The sequence below is a fragment of the Glycine soja genome, chromosome 3 (genome assembly GCF_004193775.1).
Source record: "Glycine soja cultivar W05 chromosome 3, ASM419377v2, whole genome shotgun sequence".
In the NCBI taxonomy this organism is placed as follows: domain Eukaryota; kingdom Viridiplantae; phylum Streptophyta; class Magnoliopsida; order Fabales; family Fabaceae; genus Glycine; species Glycine soja.
Window position 1 is genome coordinate 4,228,349 of NC_041004.1, and position 19,394 is coordinate 4,247,742.

Below are 19,394 nucleotides of genomic sequence, written 5' to 3' on the forward strand. Positions count from 1 at the left end.
AGTGACAGGTTCATATTAGCTTTTAACCATCAATGGAAAAGTGGAAAAAAGAAAAGGCTGGCACTAACAACCAGTTATTTGTCAATAGGAAAGGAAGCTTGGGCCCAATTGAAGGATGTTGTGGAAAATTAGTGTCTCTTTGATTTCAGAAGCTTTACTTTTTTTTTCCAATACTTACAAAAATATCATCTTATTTTTTTACCTCATGTCATGATTTGAAGAATGTGTTTTGCTACAAAGTACTGATACTTTAATTTGCTTCATGCATCTATATCTGATACCAATATATTGATATATTTCACTGGTACATATATGTGAAGTGACCAATTCTTTAAAAAAAAAATTCTGATAATCAAATATAGTCATGTAACATAGAAGTAAGTATAATATAGAAATATAAAAAGTATTATTTCTTGATGAACCAAATATGAAAATTGTTTTGTTTATAGATAATTTCAAGAAAGAAATGAGATTGATCATTGATAGTACCATTCTTATTTGTGAACAATAGGAAAAAATGATCTACAAATTTTTGATTTTGTTTTTAGCAATGTCTAAGAAGTATGTATGTTCTTCAATTTACCGAATTTCAATTGTATATTTATTATGCTTTTATCAATTCTTACGTATCTACATATCTATCATATTTTTAGAATAATCATACCACTATTAATTTATAGGACAGAGGATAAGAGATAAGCTGAAATCATCCAATCCTTCTAAAGTTCACTTGGTATACCATTTCATCCTTTACATTGTACCCAACGAAAAACTTCACAAATGAAAATTCAACTATTGAGAAAGTGTCAATTTGACGTCAATTAAATCAAAAGTTACATTTAGCACTAGTTCAAATTTGAACTTAGATTCATGGGTAAGTACAGTTTCTCCGGGCCAATCAACCATATCTGAAAAACAGAAATAAGTTTCCCACGGTCATTTTCACTCTGGCCTCAATAATCTTAAGGATAAATTAAGTTAGAATATAACAACACTGATGTGTAACATTTTTCCGGAGAATCATTATATTTAAGTATTTATCAATGTTGTTACTTAGTACCTGTATCGTTACTTCTTCGAAACATATATACAAGGTCAATTTCCACGTTGCCTTTGATGATTTGTTGATTCTCTGTAGATTCAGTAACATATATACAAGGTCAATTTCCATTTCAGAATGAATTGGATTTAGTAAAACGTAAAAGGAGAAAGACATGAAATGAAACATATCCTTGACAAATAGTTTTCTAGTTGGTTAGACTTAGAAGATACCTGATGATCATCCTTGGTGGCTAAATCCATCTATCGTCAACCTTAATGCCAGGGATGTGGCAAATTTTAGGCCAAATTTGAGGGCGCTTCATGCGGCATCGTTTTTCCAGCAAAGGACATCCCCATATGGTTAATTTTATTAGAGAGACAGGAAGCCTTTCTCCCACCATATTTTCCAGCAAAGGACATCTCTCTATGGTTAATTCTTGCAGGGACGTGAGATGGAGAAGCCCCGTGCAGTCCAACATCTCCAGATTTGACATGTCATATAGATACAGATACGTAAGGGAGGGAGGTAGCAAACCCTCCTTAGGGAAGGACTTGATGCCATCACATCGACCCCCAACACAGAGATAAGTAAGAATGCCCATGGATGGCCATGCTAGGCCGCTCAGTAGTTTCTCACAATTCTCAATCCAAACTGTTCTCAGGTTAGGTGGCATACCCCCTTCTGGAAACGACTCAATTTCTCGGCAGTTGGATATGACGAGATCATCAGGCAACGACTTCAATTTGTCAGAGCCCCAAACCCTGAAATTAATCAAGTTGGGCGCAGGCAATCCTTCTCTCCAGAATGATACAAAGTTGGGGCATTGGTAAATACTCAAAGAACACAGACTCTTAAATGACTCTGCCCCTGAAACCAAAAGATATTCCATATTTTCACACTTTCCGATTGTGAGATCTCTGAGATTTGGAAAGGTAGCCAATGGAAGAGATGTGAGTGAATCACAACTGCTTTCTATTGACAGTGTTTCCAGTAACTCATGTTTGTGTTGCGTCGGGAATTCCAGTTTTTTAAGATCCTTGATACTCAGACTCTTCAGTGATTCTGGTAAACGACCACCCGGAAATGACACGGCTGACGAGCAATCCCTTAATTTTAAAGACAGGAGACAAGTTGGTTGGATGTTAGTGATGGCCTCGATCATGGACTCCACCATTGGGCTTCCTTCTACTTCTATAGTTTCTACCAAGAGAGGAAACGCATGCAGTGCTACTTTATTGCTTTTACATATCTCCAAACTTTGAATGGCGGGAGCCGTTGGGAGAGAAGAGACAAGCAGCTCGCAATTTCTAATCACAAGTGTTGTCAGAGCAGGAAGGTGATTCGGCAAACTTCCCTCTAGTTTGGGGCAGTCATTTATGTAAAGACTTTTAAGCACAGGAAAAGCTTCTGACTCGAAGGAACTCCACACCTCCCAACAAGGCATGTTATCAATGAACAGAGATTCAAGGGAGGGAAAGGACGTCCCAGAACGACATTCTTCATTCTTGTAGAAACCTGCATCAATAGTCTTCAGCCTATTCAATCTTGAAATTTCAAGGACCTTGAGAGAAGGTAGTTGTCCAAGTGAAGGAAGCATACTACAGTTGTCACAATCACGCAATTTTAGACTAATCATATTGCAGTAGGAAGAATTTCCCATCCAATCTGGAAATCTGGTTCCTTCATAACCTTTTATTTCCAACGATTCAATGTTAAAGTGAGGCTGTAACTTGCAAAGCACATCTATTTCAAGTTGGAAGTTGGTACTGTTGTTGTTACATCCAGACCATTCCAACTGTAAACTATTAATGTGTTTTTTATCCATCATCCTTGCCTCCAACGCTTCATCACTTTGGGAAACATTCTCCAAGTTCCTAAGTTCAAGTTGACCACGAAGATTTGAAAGTGCTCCCAATTCTTTGATTCCATTCTCTTCGTGCTTGCCCACAGCAAAGAAATCCAGATGTTGTAAATGATTTAATTTACTCATTCCTCTCGGCATCTCTTTTATAGGAGCATCAGCAATACCAAGATGACGCAAGTTAACAAGATTGCACATGTCACTAGGCAACTTAGTCAGTTTGATGCAACCATACAACTTCAAAGTTTGCAGATTGTATAAATTACACACTGACTTTGGCAGTGTTTCTACACTTGAACGAGAGAGATCTAAATAGCGCAGATGGATCAATTTACCTATTGAGTCAGGCAAAGAATCCAGACTTTGGAAGTCATGAAATGATAAAACTCTCAAGTACATAAGCTTCGACACTATGATACATTGTGCCTCCTCGTTGTTGAATGGAGCAGCCTCAAAATTGATAATAGACAAGAAAGTTCTCAGAAATTTTGCTCTACCAATAACATCAAAGTTGTCCAAGACTGAAGAATTGAATTTGGCAAATGACAAATGACGAGTCTTAGTATTGATCTTTGTTTCTTTCCCAAGTTCTTCTGATCTAAAATAAAAATCTCCACCGAGTGATGTGGCTAGATCATGCATGAGGTCATGCATCACAAAACATTTGCGATGAGGCCAACTACTTGTACTTGAACGTTGGAAAAACGATCTCGAAACCAAATCATCAAAATACTCATGACCAACCTCTTCTAAAGTCCTACCTTTCCTTGGTTTCTTCAAAAGATCTTCAGCCATCCACAACAAGATTAATTCATTTTTTTCAAATTCGTAATCTTGTGGATACAACGAACAATAAACAAAGCACCGTTTTAAATGTGCAGGGAGATAATGATAACTAAGTCTCAGTGCTGGAATAACTTTACACTCACTTTCAGAAAGTTCCCAAATGTCACTATTCAGAATATTATTCCAATCACCAATGTCATGCTTTCTTCTCAACATGCCTCCAAGCGACTCTGCTGCTAAAGGCAGTCCGTTGCACTTTTTAATAATCTCCTTTCCAATTTTTTCTAGTGTTGTTGTGTTCTCGTTCGATTCGGAGTAAAGACACGCATGGTTCGCAAACACTGACCAACAATCTTCATTCGACAATTGGTTTAGATGATAGGTGTGAACAGTTTGGACTACAGATGCTGTTTTTTCACTGCGGGTTGTTAGAAGAATTTTACTTCTCCTAATAATCCCACGGTTAAATGGTTTCTTAAGAAGACGCCAATCAACATAATCCTCTGTCCAAACATCATCCAAGACAATTAAGAATTTTTTATCTTTCAGCTTGTCCATCAATTCAAGATGAAGTAGATTCAGATCATTCAAGTTACAAGGCTTTCCAGTCACCGCCTCTATTATAGTTTTTGTGACCTTCAGAACATCAAATTCTTGAGAAACACAAACCCATGCCTTAAAATCAAAATCAAATTTCTCTTTCAAATTCTCATCGTTGTACACCAATTGGGCCAAAGTAGTTTTTCCAACCCCACCCATGCCCACAATAGGAACCACAGACACTTCACTACCGTCACTGTTATCCTCCGACAACAACTTGATTATGGCCTCCTTATCTTTCTCCCTACCATATATATGAGATCCATCTTCCAGAGATGTTGATGGAGCTTTCCATGACAAGTTCTCCACTGCACTCTCTTTCAAATCAAGACTCTCCTTGAGTTTTAAACGAGACTCTAGGGTGACAACTATGTCCTCCAACTTACTAATGATCTTGCTATCGGAAAAGCGAGAAAACAAGTCTCTTACCTTGTTTTGGATGGCAGCTTTGGTGAAAACATGGTCGAGTAAGTCATCGGCTTCATAGACAGCATGTTTGAGATCATTGAGCCAGTGTTTGACATTGGTGTTTGTGATCTGTTTCTTCTCGGCATCATCAAGCACAGCTCCAACCACTCTGAGAGTGGTCTCCAACTTTTGAAGCAACTTCTTGCTAAGCTTCTTTCCACGGATCAGGTCAACAAAGTCAGGTGAAGCCAGCCTGTCGAAAAGCACATCAAGGAAAGCAGAGAGAAAGGCACCACCGACCAGTGCTGCAGCCATGATCTCAAGAACAAAAGATGATCAGAGTAGAAAGACAAAGGCAAGGGAATTGGTTGCTATGAACTGGGTTGGTTCTTGCTAAGGTTAACTGATGTGATGAGATTTGGCTTAATTCAACTCTCTTCACCTTCACTCGTTCTGCTGTGCAAGACAAAAGTATGGTCTTTTTTATTTGTATTATTATGGTGGTGGGTGACTTATCACGTTGGGAGTCTCTTTCCTGTTCCCCACATGTTTCTTTCTTGATATTTCTATTTTGAATTTAGCTCCTCTAAACTAAAGACTCAAGAGATTTAAAAAGTGATGATATTTCTACCGTTAATTTAAAAAAAATGGATTATATTTCTAAAATGCTTTAATTAAAGTTAGTGATGGCCAGCTTTCTTGCTTTCCAAATCGTGTGGAGCAGTGGTGTGTGTTTTTTTCTTGGTGATATGTGTGGATGGCTGAAGGGTACTGTGCTTAATTAAGTTCCTGTGCTTTAATGCTGTGAGACAAGTTGTATTGAAGCAGTTTGCACATGTGTTTTGGATATTTTTATTCCAAAAAAGTTGTATTGAAGCGGATTGCACATGTGTTTGGATATTTTTATTTAAAAAATAAGTTAATAGTAAAATTGAAAATGAATTTTTTTGTTAAATCCAAAAGTTATGTAAAGATGTTCAATATGAAACTAAATAGTCAAATATTTACTTAAATTCGTGTTAGTTTATATTTCAACCTGATTTTTTATAATCAAATATGAAATCAAACACACATCATTAAAGTTGTCATAGAGATATGTTACTGAATCATGATATTATAAATAATTAAAATAATTGGTAGTGTTTTGTGTTTTCTAATCAAGTGGTAAAAGATTTAAATCTTTATTAATTCTTACATATAAAATAAATTTTGTTAGGAGAAAAATAAAAAAAATGAGATTAAGAAATTATTAAACCAAAAAAATTTTGAACAAATCAAAAGAGAAAGAATTGAAGAAAGGACACATGCTAATTGATCCCTAAAAACATAATATTAATGAATTCAAGATTTGAATATCCTTATATGTATGTCAAAGATGTGTGCAAAAAGAAAAGTGTGTGATTTTTTATTAAATAAAATCAATAAAATAAATAATAGATACTAATAAAATAAAGAATATTGTGAAAAGTTACAATAATAATAATAATAATATAGAGGGAGTGATCAAAGTAATTCTTTCGAAATGGTGGTATGAAAAATTATTATTCAATTCAACTCTTTTTTTATATGTTATATATCTATTGTAATTATTTGATAAATACTTTCATGAAATTTATTGGTTGGTGATTATCCTTCTAATCTTATCTATATAAAAATGTTATTATTAGTCAAGTAAAATATATTTAGTGAGATAATCTCAAATAACAATAGTAAAATGAGAGATAAAGAAAATTTAAGTCAAGCAAATGAAAAGATTTTATTATATTTAAAAAATATTTTTTCTCCTATCATATTTAATAAATATAATTTCTATAAAATATAATTTTTATTTTAAATCAAAAGGTATAAATTTTTATCAATAGTTAAAATAGATTTAAATGAACTTCCTAGAAAAACTTTTTTATTTGTTTGTTAAAGTGTTGAAGATATTTATCCTCTAACTTATTTTTTCTCATCACAATTATTTTTTTTTCTTTTTACTACCAAACAAAACCTTACAAGAATACTGGATTTTTTTACTCCACTACACTTGCTCTCTCCTTATTTTTTTCCAAAATACACCTGCCTCAAAATTGTTTCCTAAACAGCACTCCTTTTTAGTTTGCAGAGAGAAGTCGGGGTTAGGCAACCCAACTTCTCTTTGCTCCTATTATTTTTTAATTTAAAAAAATTATTAAATTCTTTTTTATATTTTCTTTAAAATAATTTACTTGTTTTTTAAATATTATTTTCAGATAAAAAAATAACTAAAATTTTTAATATTATTATTTTTTAAACAATGAGAATATTTTTTTTTTAATTATTTATTAATAGTTTGAAAATAATTAATTAATAATCTTAAAATAAATCTAAAAAACAAAGTGATTAAAAAAATAGATTGATTAAAAACACAGTTAATATATGATTATCACATCTTAATTATATTATATTAAGAAATTAGAATACTCAAATAACATAAAATACTAAAAATTAAAAAAACAAACATCATAAATGAAACATATAATAAAACAAAAATAGCAAAATGGACTAACAATAATAATTGAAACATGAAAATAATGAAAGCATAAACAATTAACACATGAATCATCCCCATTACCAACCTCATTTGATTATTAATCCTTGGGAAGGAAACATGTTACAACCTACCATAGTTTTTTACCTAACAACTATGGTATTCATATTAGAAAAAAAATGTGAGATTTTTCCGTAATAAAGACATAACAGAAAAAAGTATTCCAATATACTTTCATCTTCAATTTTTTCTTAGATAAATATTATTGTGCATGTATATTCTTTATGATGTAATGTATTTTAGTACAAATAAATTGTTAAAAAAATATATAATTAGTTTTTATACATCTTTTTAAAAAAATACTATAAACAAAAAAATTAATTTATTAATTTAACTTGTTAAATAAAAATTTAATTTTTTTAAAAAGAAAAATTAATTCCTTTATTTTTTAAATATTATTTTTACATTAAAAATAAATTAATTTTTTAATATTATTGTTTTATTAAATATATTTTTAATATAAAAATAATATTTTAAAACAAATAAAGGAATTAATTTTTCTTTTAAAAAATAACAAAAAGTTAAATTTTTATTTTAAATTTAAAAATAAAAGGGACCAAAGAGAAGTGAGATTCTCCAACCCGGACTTCTCTATCCGGACTTCTCTCTCTGGACTCAAAACAAATGTAGTTTAGGAAATACTTTCTCAATAGGTGTATTTTGAAAAAAAAAAAGAAAAAATAGAAGGTGCAGTGTGAGAAAAAAACCCAACTAGATACTGGCTTAGTAGAATTCAGTTAAGTATCATCTCTCTCCTAAATATTTGTTAGAGTCTTGTTAATAAAAAAAATATTTTTTTTAATTTTTTTAATCAATACTTTTAAAACAAAGATGAAATACACTTAATAAAAGTACCTCATTTTTTTGTTTTATGAATAAGGAATATTAAAGTGTATTTCACTAAAAAAATTCAAAAATGAAATACACTAAATTTTTTAATAAGACGAAGAAAACCAAGTGGAAAAAAAAATCTATATATATCATTTTCATAAATTTAATAATAAAAAAAATGGAAGATTATTTACTCCTCATTCAATTCAATGATTCGAGTCTTATCATTGATGCAAGCAACACAACACGGGAAGGCTTTAACTGGCTGCCAATATTCACCCGCCACTTGTCGTTAGGTGTTTTAAAAAAGAGCAACTTATTTGAATGATAAATTAAAATTCAAACACTTTTAATATACTAATATTGTATTTTTATGTAATATTTTTAAGCTTTAAGATTTATTAATATTTAAGAATATTTATTAACAAGACCTTAAAAGAATTTTATAGCTATTTTTTATGGAATAGCTAGTTTTTTTAACTAATGGGAATTTTGCATTTCCTTTCAATTACTATAATAATAATGATAATAATTGAGTTAAATTCAATTGAGACGGTTTTATATACGTGAGTGTAAATTAGTTTAATTAGTTGATCGGACTTTTCTTATCATTAACAAAGGTTGTTATAAAAATTCAATGTATCTAATTTAAGTATATTAATGCATTAAAATTTATTTTTATATATAAGATATATTTGTTAAATTCTAATCGTAAGAAAGATAAAGAAAAAATAAACAAGCATGCAAATATCAAATTAAATTCAGATTCTATCATTCATGAGAAAAATCTGCCCATCATAATATTGAAATCTCACGCGCGATTTTATTTGTGAGAAAGATTTTGTTACAATTTTACTTATTCAATACTATTATAAAGTGGATAGTGCAAAATTTCAAAACAATATAATACAATGTTTTAATACTACAAAAAGTAGATAATCAAATGTATTTTTATTGAAATTCAGAATCTTTTATTATTATGAAAATCCCCGTTATTAAATGTAACACGTATTTTACTTTATTATTTTAACATATACTAGTCAATGCTTAAATAACATTCAATAAAAAAAATATTTATTATTTTGAACACATAAAGATAAAGAATATACCATACTATAATATTTGGTCTTTAAAATGATTAAACACATGCTTGAGACAACATTTTTATATCCTAATAAGGTGGGTAAGTGAAACAGCTTAGAAGTTAGAAGTAGAAGGTGTTAGAATATTCTCTTATGCTCTAATTTGTTAAACTTGACAGCAACTTCTCTGTCTTTTCTTCCTCTTTCTTAGTTATAACGCCTCCATCATCATCATTCCTCTCATAGCACCATAAAACAAATAACCAAAAGGCCTTTAAAAAAAAAAACACAAAGAGAAAGAGGATTTCTCAAATCATGTTACAAGTAAATTGAGACTTACCCATTTCAATTTTCATCTATATTTTTCTGAGTTTTGTTTTTATCTTCATTCTTGTTCAAAAGTTTTGAAATCTGGATTCATTTCTTCCTTTAAAGTAGAAAGACAACTCCAAAAGTTAGCTCAAGAAGTGAGGGTTGTTCCTCATTTATATTCTAATGTAGTTTTATTTGTAGACAATATGAGACTTGGGTATTTTCCAATACTTCCGTTAATTTTAAAAACATGGATTATATTTCTAAAATGCTTTATTAAAGTTAGTGATGGCCAGCTTGCTCACTTTAAATGTTTCCCTCACTTTAGACGAGTTTCATTTCTGTTTCCAAACGACCAGTGGTGTATGTTTTTTTCTTGGTGATATGTGTGGATGGCTGCAAGGGTACTGTGCGTAATTAAGTTCCTGTGCCTTAATGCTCTGAGACAAGTTGTATTGAAGCAGATTAATTGCACATGTGTTTGGATATTTTTATTCCAAAAATTAATTAGTTGTAAGACTTAAATGAAATTTTTGGTCTAATCCAAAAGTTACCTAAAGATGCTTAACTTAGAATTAGTTCTAAACTTGAAAATTAAAATCAATTCCTCGATGTGAAAGGAAATTGTTGAACATTTACTTAAATTGATGTCTGTTTATATTTTCAGCTTGATTCTAGATAATCAAACATGAAATCAAATACAACACAATAATGTTGTCATAGAGATTTATTGTTCTAAAAGGGTCTAATCATGAATCACAATATATTTTACGAACACATAATATTTGATGAACACAAATTTTTACTCAATTTTCTACTCATAGAACTTAACAACACATAATGACATTAGCATGAACCGAGTGTTAAACATGTTCTCAAGAATTTGTTCGCATAAAATTAAAATCTTTTCAAATTTAACAAATTTTTCCTATGAAGAGGGAATAGAAATGAATTTTTTCCATGAATATACTCTCTCTCTTATTTTTTTTCTCAATGTACACCACTTTGTAATTTAATTTCCAATTTACACTACTTTAGATTTTGTGTTTTGATTCACATCACTTTGCAAATGAACGTGTTTCTTTTTTTTTTAATTTAAAATATTATAAAATATAAATATTATATTATATAATTTTTTTAATTGGTTTTAAAATTATTTATTTATTAAATTAAATTCTATAAATATTTTTATTTTTTTAAAAGAAAATGATATTATTAAATATAATTATTTTTGTTTTATTATTTAATTTACTTAACATATTTTTTAGGTGAACATTTTTATTTAAAATATGAATTTTCTAATATAATTATTTTTAATATAATTATATTACTAAATATAATTAGTTTTTTTATGCCATTAAATTTAATTAAAAATGATAAGACTTTTTGTTTAACAATTTATTTATAAAAGAATATTATATTACATTATCAAAAAAATACTTAAACAATTACACTTGACTAAGAAAAAACTAAAGATGGAGATATGTTAGGACAATTGTTTCTATTATGATCATGTTATCGGTAAATTTTATATTTTTTTCTATTTTCCCATTAATTTTCTTCTTAGTAGGAATGCGAGTTGAAACAGGACAAACCCTTTACAGTATTTAATAATACAAAAATAATATTATTTTCTTTAAGTAAAAAACAAAAATATGTTAAGTAAATTAAATAATTGTATTTAATAATATGTTAAGTAAATTAAATAATAAAAAATAATTGTATTTAATAATATTATTTTCTTTAAAAAAATAAAAAATTTATACAATATAATATTTATATTTTATAATATTTTAAATTAAAAAAAAAAACAAAAAAAGTCACGTTCATTTGCAAAGTGATGTTAATCAAAGAACAAAGTCTAAAGTAGTGTACATTGGAAATGAAATTACAAACTGGTGTATATTGGAAAAAAACATGAAAAAAAGTGTATTCAGAGAAAAAAAACCAAAGAAATGGACATGAGAAAAAAAAGGAGACAGAAAGAGAGAGTAATAAAGTTTACCTGGTTCTTGTAGTAATAATATAAATAGTGATGAACCACGTACCTTCTAAAACCAAATACCCATACCTGTTTCATATACCTAATAACTTAGAGATAGAATGCAAGGCTTGTATTATTCACTCTCCTATATATTTATTTACCAAACTTTGGTGGAAATTTTAAGGAGTGACAGGTTCATATTAGCTTTTAACCATCAATGGAAAACTGGAAAAAAGAAAAGGCTGGCACTAACAACCAGTTATTTGTCAATAGGAAAGGAAGCTTGGGCCCAATTGAAGGATGTTGTGGAAAATTAGTGTCTCTTTGATTTCAGAAGCTTTACTTTTTTTTTCCAATACTTACAAAAATATCATCTTATTTTTTTACCTCATGTCATGATTTGAAGAATGTGTTTTGCTACAAAGTACTGATACTTTAATTTGCTTCATGCATCTATATCTGATACCAATATATTGATATATTTCACTGGTACATATATGTGAAGTGACCAATTCTTTAAAAAAAAATTTCTGATAATCAAATATAGTCATGTAACATAGAAGTAAGTATAATATAGAAATATAAAAAGTATTGTTTCTTGATGAACCAAATATGAAAATTGTTTTGTTTATAGATAATTTCAAGAAAGAAATGAGATTGATCATTGATAGTACCATTCTTATTTGTGAACAATAGGAAAAAATGATCTACAAATTTTTGATTTCGTTTTTAGCAATGTCTAAGAAGTATGTATGTTCTTCAATTTACCGAATTTCAATTGTATATTTATTATGCTTTTATCAATTCTTACGTATCTATATATCTATCATATTTTTAGAATAATCATACCACTATTAATTTATAGGACAGAGGATAAGAGATAAGCTGAAATCATCCAATCCTTCTAAAGTTCACTTGGTATACCATTTCATCCGTCACATTGTACCCAACGAAAAACCTCACAAATGAAAATTCAACTATTGAGAAAATGTCAATTTGACGTCAATTAAATCAAAAGTTACATTTAGCACTAGTTCAAATTTGAACTTAGATTCATGGGTAAGTACAGTTTCTCCGAGCCAATCAACCATATCTGAAAAACAGAAATAAGTTTCCTACGGTCATTTTCACTCTGGCCTCAATAATCTTAAGGATAAATTAAGTTAGAATATAACAACACTGATGTGTAACATTTTTCCGGAGAATCATTATATTTAAGTATTTATCAATGTTGTTACTTAGTACCTGTATCGTTACTTCTTCGAAACATATATACAAGGTCAATTTCCACGTTGCCTTTGATGATTTGTTGATTCTCTGTAGATTCAGTTACATATATACAAGGTCAATTTCCATTTCAGAATGAATTGGATTTAGTAAAACGTAAAAGGAGAAAGACATGAAATGAAACATATCCTTGACAGAAATAGTTTTGTAGTTGGTTAGACTTAGAAGATACCTGTTGGTCATCCTTGGTGGCTAAATCCATCTATCGTCAACCTTAATGCCAGGGATGTGGGAAATTTTAGGCCAAATTTGAGGGTGCTTCATGCGGCATCGTTTTTCCAGCAAAGGACAACCCCCTATGGTTAAATTTATTAGAGAGACAGGAAGACTTTCTCCAGCCATATTCTCCAGCTTTGGACATCCCTTAATTTCTAATTGTTGCAGGGATGTGAGATGGAGAAGCCCTGTGCAGTCCAACATCTCCAGATTTGAGAATCCACATAGAAACAGAAACGTAAGGGAGGGAGGCAGCAAACCCTCCTTAGGGAAGGACATGATGCCATCACATCGACCCCAAAGATAGAGATCAGTAAGCATGCCCATGGATGGCCATGCTAGGCCGCTCAGTAGTTTCTCACAATTCTCAATCCAAACTGTTCTCAGGTTAGGTGGCATACCCCGTTTTGGAAAGGACTCAATTTCTGGGCAGTTGAATATGCCGAGATCTTCTAACTTTGGGAGAAGAGTACTCATCTCATCAGGCAACGACTTCAACTTGTCAGAGCCCGAAACAATGAATGTAATCAAGTTGGGCGCAGGCAATCCTTCTCTCCAGAATGATACAAAGTTGGGGCATTGGTAAATTCTAAAAGAACACAGACTCTTAAATGACTCTGCCCCTGAAACCAAAAGATATTCCATATTTTCACAGTTTTGGATTTCAAGATCTCTGAGATTTGGAAAGGTAACCAATGGAAGAGATGTGAGTGAATCACAACTGCTTTCTATTGACAGTTTTTCCAGTAACTCATGTTTGTGTTGCGTCGGGAATTCCAGTTTTTTAAGATCCTTGATACTCAGACTCTTCAGTGATTCTGGTAAACGACCACCCGGAAATGACACGGCTGACAAGCAATCCCTTAATGTTAAAGACCGGAGACAAGTTGGTTGGATGTTAGTGATGGCCTCTATCATGGACTCCACCATTGGGCTTCCTTCTACTTCTATAGTCTCTAGCAAGAGAGGAAACGCATGCAGTGCTACTTTATTGCTTTTACGTATCTCCAAACTTTGAATGGCAGGAGCCGTTGGGAGAGAAGAGACAAGCAGCTCGCAATTTCTAATCACAAGTTTTGTCAGAGCAGGAAGGTGATTCGGCAAACTTCCCTCTAGTTTGGGGCAGCCACGTATTTCAAGACTTTTAAGCACAGGAAAAGCTTCTGAATCGAAGGAACTCCACACCCCCCAACAAGACATTTCATAAATGAACAGAGATTCAAGGGAGGGAAAGGGCGTCCCAGAACGACAATCTTCGTTCTTGTAAAAACCTGCATCAATAGTCTTCAGCCTATTCAATCGTGCAATTTCAAGGTCCTTGAGAGAAGGTAGTTGTCCTAGTGAAGGAAGCATACTACAGTTGTCACAATCAAGTAAGGTTAGACTTGTCATATTGCAGTAGGAAGAATTTCCCATCCAATCTGGAAACCTGGTTCCTTCATAACCTTCTATTTGCAACGATTCAATGTTAAAGTGAGGCTGTAACTTGCAAAGCACATCTATTTCAAGTTGGAAGTTGGTACTGTTGTTGTTACATCTAGACCATTCCAACTGTAAACTATTAATGTGTTTTTTATCCATTATCCTTGCCTCCAACGCTTCATCACTTTGGGAAACATTCTCCAAGTTCCTAATTTCAAGATGACCACGAAGATTTGAAAGTCCTCCTAATTCTTTGATTCCATTCTCTTCGTGCTTGCCCACAACAAAGAAATCCAGATGTTGCAAATGACTTAATTTACTCATTCCTCTTGGCATCTCTTTTATAGGAGTTCCATCTATGTCAAGATGACGCAAGTTAACAAGATTGCGCATGTCACTAGGCAACTTAGTCAGCTTTCTGCAACTACACAACTTCAAAGTTTGCAGATTGTACAAATTACACAATGACTTTGGCAGTGTTTCTATACTTGAATCAGAAAGATCTAAATAGCGCAGATGGATCAATTTACCTATTGAATCAGGCAAAGAATCCAGACTTTTGAAGTCATGAAATGATAAAACTCTCAAGTACATAAGCTTTGACATTATGATACATTGTGCCTCCTCATTGTTGAATGGAGCAGCTGCAAATTTGATAATGGACAAGAAAGTTCTCAGAAATTTTACTCTACCAACAACATCAGGGTTGTCCAAGAATGAAGAATTGAATTTGGCAAATGACAAATGACGAGTCTTGGTGTTGATCTTTGTTTTTTTCCCAAGTTCTTCTGATCTAAAGTAAAAATCTCCACCGAGTGATGTGGCTAGATCATGCATGAGGTCATGCATCACAAAACATTTGCGATGAGGCCAAGTACTTGAACGTTGGAAAAACAATCTCGAAACCAAATCATCAAAATACTCATGACCAACCTCTTCTAAAGTCCTACCTTTCCTTGGTTTCTTCAAAAGATCTTCAGCCATCCACAACAAGATTAATTCATTTTTTTCAAATTCGTAATCTTGTGGATACAACGAACAATAAACAAAGCATCGTTTTAAATGTGGAGGGAGATAATGATAACTAAGTCTCAGTGCTGGAATAACTTTACACTCACTTTCAGAAAGTTCCCAAATGTCACTATTGAGAATATTATTCCAATCACCAATGTCATGCTTTCTTCTCAACATGCCTCCAAGCGACTCTGCTGCTAAAGGCAGTCCGTTGCACTTTTTAACAATCTCCTTTCCAATTTTTTCTAGTGTTGTTGTGTTCCCGTTCGATTCGGAGTAAAGACACGCATGGTTCGCAAACACTGACCAACAATCTTCATTCGACAATTGGTTTAGATGATAGGTGTGAACAGTTTGGACTATAGATGCTGTTTTTTCACTGCGGGTTGTTAGAAGAATCTTACTTCTCCTAATCCCACGGTTAAATGGTTTCTTAAGAAGACGCCAATCAACATAATCCTCTGTCCAAACATCATCCAAAACAATTAAGAATTTTTTATCTTTCAGCTTGTCCATCAATTCAAGATGAAGTAGATTCAGATCATTCAATTTACAAGCCTTTCCAGTCACCGCCTCTATTATAGTTTTTGTGACCTTGAGAACATCAAATTCTTGAGAAACACAAACCCATGCCTTAAAATCAAAATCAAATATCTGTTTCAAATTCTCATCATTGTACACCAATTGGACCAAAGTAGTTTTTCCAACCCCACCCATGCCCACAATAGGAACCACAGACACTTCTCTACCGTCACTGTTATCCTCCAACAACAACTTGATTATGGCCTCCTTATCTTTCTCCCTACCATATATATGAGATCCATCTTCCAGAGATGTTGATGGAGCTTTCCATGACAAGTTCTCCACTGCACTCTCTTTCAAATCAAGACTCTCCTTGAGTTTTAAATGAGACTCAAGTGTGACAACTATGTCTTCCAACTTACTAACGATCTTGCTATCGGAAAAGCGAGAAAACAAGTCTCTTACCTTGTTTTGGGTGGCAGCTTTGGTGAAAACATGGTCGAGTAAGTCATCGGCTTCATAGACAGCATCTTTGAGAGCATTGAGCCAGTGTTTGACATTGGTGTCTGTGATCTGTTTCTTCTCGGCATCATCAAGCACAGCTCCAACCACTCTGAGAGTGGTCTCCAACTTTTGAAGCAACTTCTTGCTAAGCTTCTTTCCACGGATCAGGTCAACAAAGTCAGGTGAAGCCAGCCTGTCGAAAAGCACATCAAGGAAAGCAGAGAGAAAGGCACCACCTACCAGTGCTGCAGCCATGATCTCAAGAACAAAAGATGATCAGAGTAGAAAGACAAAGGCAAGGGAATTGGTTGCTATGAACTGATGTGATGAGATTTGGCTTAAGTCAACTCTCTTCACCTTCACTCGTTCTGCTGTGCAAGACAAAAGTATGGTCTTTTTTATTTTTATTATTTGTATTATTATGGTGGTGGGTGACTTATCACGTTGGGAGTCTCTTTCCTTTTGTTCCCCACATGTTGCTTTCTTGATATTTCTATTTTGAATTTAGCTCCTCTAAATTAAAGACTCAAGAGATTTAAAGAGTGATGATATTTCTACCGATAATTTTAAAAAAATGGATTATATTTCTAAAATGCTATAATTAAAGTTAGTGATGGCCAGCTTTCTCGCTTTCCAAACCGTGTGGAGCCGTGGTGTGTGTTTTTTTCTTGGTGATATGTGTGGATGGCTGCAAGGGTACTATGCGTAATTATGTTCCTGTGCTTTAATGCTGTGAGACAAGTTGTATTGAAGCACTTTGCACATGTGTTTTGGATATTTTTATTTAAAAAATAAGTTAATAGTAAAATTGAAAATGAATTCTTTTTGTTAAATCCAAAAGTTATGTAAAGATCCTCAACTTAGAATTTTTTTCTAAAGTTAAAATTTAAAATCAATTTTTCAATGTGAAAGTAAATAGTGAAATATTTATTTAAATTCGTGTTAGTTTATATTTCAACCTAATCATTAAAATTGTCATAGAGATATGGTATTTTATAAAGATTTAATACTGAATCATGATTTTATAAATTTAAAATAATTGATAATGATTTATGTTTTTTAATCAAGTGATAAAAGATTTAAATTTTTATTAATTCTTATATATAGAATAAATTTTGTTAGGAGGAAAATAAAAAAATGAGATTAAAAAATTATTAAGACAAAAAAAATGTTGAACAAATTAAAAGAGAAAGAATTAAAGAAAGGACACAGGTTAATTGTTCCCTACAAACATAATATTAATGAATTCAAGATTTGAATATCTTTATATGTACGTTAAAGATGTGTGCAAAAAGAAAAGTGTGTGATTTTTTATTAAATAAAATCAATAAAATAAATAATAGATACTAATAAAATAAAAAATATTGTGAAGATGTTATAATAATGATAATAATAATAATAATAATGAGTGATTAAAGTAATTTGGCATGAAAAATTATTATTCAATTCAACTCTTTTTTATGTTATATATCTATTGTAATTATTTGATAAATACTTCCATAAAATTTTTTGGTTGGTGATTATCCTTTGAATCTTATCTATATAAAATTTTTATTATTAGTCAAGTAAAATATATTTAGTGAGATTATCTCAAACAACAATACTAAAATGAGAGATAAAGAAAATTTAAGTCTAGCAAATGAAAATATTTTACTATATGTAAAAAATATTTTTCTCCTATCATATTTAATAAATATAATTTTTATAAAATATAATTTTATTTTAAATCAACAGGTATAAATTTTTATCAATAGTGAAAATAGATTTAAGTGAACTTTCTAGGAAAACTTTTTTATTTGTTTGTTTAAGTGTTGAAGATATTTATCCTCTAACTTATTTTTTCTCATCACAATTATTTTTTTCTTTTTAGTATCAAACAAAATCTTATAGGATTTTTTTACTCCACTACACTTGCTCTCTCCTCAATTTTTTTCAAAATACACCTGCCTCAAAATTGTTTCCTAAACAACACTCCTTTTTAGCTTGCAGAGAGAAGTCGGGGTTAGGGAACCCAACTTCTCTTTGCTCCTATTATTTTTTAATTTAAAAAAATTATTAAATTCATTTTTTATATATTTTTTAAAATAAAAACCCTTGAGCTTCCTTCTACTTCTATAGTCTCTACCAAGAGAGGTAACGAATGCAGTGCTACTTTATTGCTTTTAATTATCTCCAAACTTTGAATGGCGGGAGCCGTTGGGAGAGAAGAGACAAGCAGCTCGCAATTACTAATATAAAGTGATATTAGAGATTCATATAATAATTAATTAGTTTTAAGAAATATTTAATTTCAGTTTTTTGCATTTAATTTAATTAATTTATATGTAAAATTATTCAAAAATATTATTTATAAACTTTAAATATTATAAAAATCAATTTTTATTTAAAAATTAAAGTATAATAATTGAATCATTTTATCATTCATATTTTAAAATTACCATAACATTTTAATTTAATATAATTTATGTGTTTAAATTTTTATACAAAAAATTCTCATATAATTTTATAAATACGCACGTGAATTTATTATTAAATATATGTTTCGTGCATAACAAGAGAGTTGAATAAGTACCGAGTGTCATTGTTATTCTTTCAAAAATTAGAGTTCAACTCTTGACATCTTTCCACCACCTCACTTAGTCGCAGCATCTGACAATATTTAATTTATAAGTAATGTTTTCAGTATTCTAATTAATAAGAATTTTAGCTTATATAAATATTGGATTTAATAAATAATATACAATTTTAAATATTTTAACCCAATAATTTAATTAAAATCGTATACAAATGACTCAAATCAACTCATTCTTAAGTCATAGGTATGATGAAACTCAATCCAAACTTACCTGCATACACCTCTATGTCGGCTGGCTGAATTTTTAAAACAAAATTTTCTTGTATTTTAAAAGTGGATTTGTGCAATTCGTAAAAGGAAGGTTGTGTTAAATAAT

The 19,394-nt window shown here is 30.9% G+C and overlaps 2 protein-coding genes across 3 annotated transcripts; both read right to left on the reverse strand.

Moving 5' to 3' along the window:
- Positions 1-701: 701 nt before the first annotated feature.
- Positions 702-5,269, reverse strand: LOC114405956 (putative disease resistance RPP13-like protein 1). Its single transcript, XM_028368489.1, has 3 exons — positions 1,273-5,269; positions 1,061-1,132; positions 702-908 (listed from the first exon to the last, which is right to left on the reverse strand). The coding sequence occupies exon 1, from the start codon at positions 5,010-5,012 to the stop codon at positions 1,293-1,295; it is 3,720 nt and encodes a 1,239-aa protein (XP_028224290.1). The 5' UTR covers positions 5,013-5,269; the 3' UTR covers positions 702-908; positions 1,061-1,132; positions 1,273-1,292.
- Positions 5,270-12,359: 7,090 nt separating this feature from the next.
- On the reverse strand, positions 12,360-16,878 carry LOC114405957 (putative disease resistance RPP13-like protein 1). Of its 2 annotated transcripts, XM_028368490.1 has the most exons (3): positions 12,938-16,876; positions 12,724-12,795; positions 12,360-12,571 (listed from the first exon to the last, which is right to left on the reverse strand). In XM_028368490.1, the coding sequence occupies exon 1, from the start codon at positions 16,696-16,698 to the stop codon at positions 12,958-12,960; it is 3,741 nt and encodes a 1,246-aa protein (XP_028224291.1). In that variant the 5' UTR covers positions 16,699-16,876; the 3' UTR covers positions 12,360-12,571; positions 12,724-12,795; positions 12,938-12,957. The 2 variants fall into 2 exon arrangements, with proteins under 2 accessions (XP_028224291.1, XP_028224292.1); XM_028368491.1 differs by lacking the exons at positions 12,360-12,571; positions 12,724-12,795 and having other exon boundaries at positions 13,219-13,430; positions 13,459-16,878.
- Between the last annotated feature and the right edge of the window lie 2,516 nt (positions 16,879-19,394).

Excerpts from the sequence above, each read along its gene's own strand:
- LOC114405956 (XM_028368489.1), bottom strand. The coding sequence starts at position 5,012 with ATGGCTGCAGCACTGGTCGGTGGTGCCTTTCTCTCTGCTTTCCTTGAT.
- LOC114405957 (XM_028368490.1), bottom strand. The coding sequence starts at position 16,698 with ATGGCTGCAGCACTGGTAGGTGGTGCCTTTCTCTCTGCTTTCCTTGAT.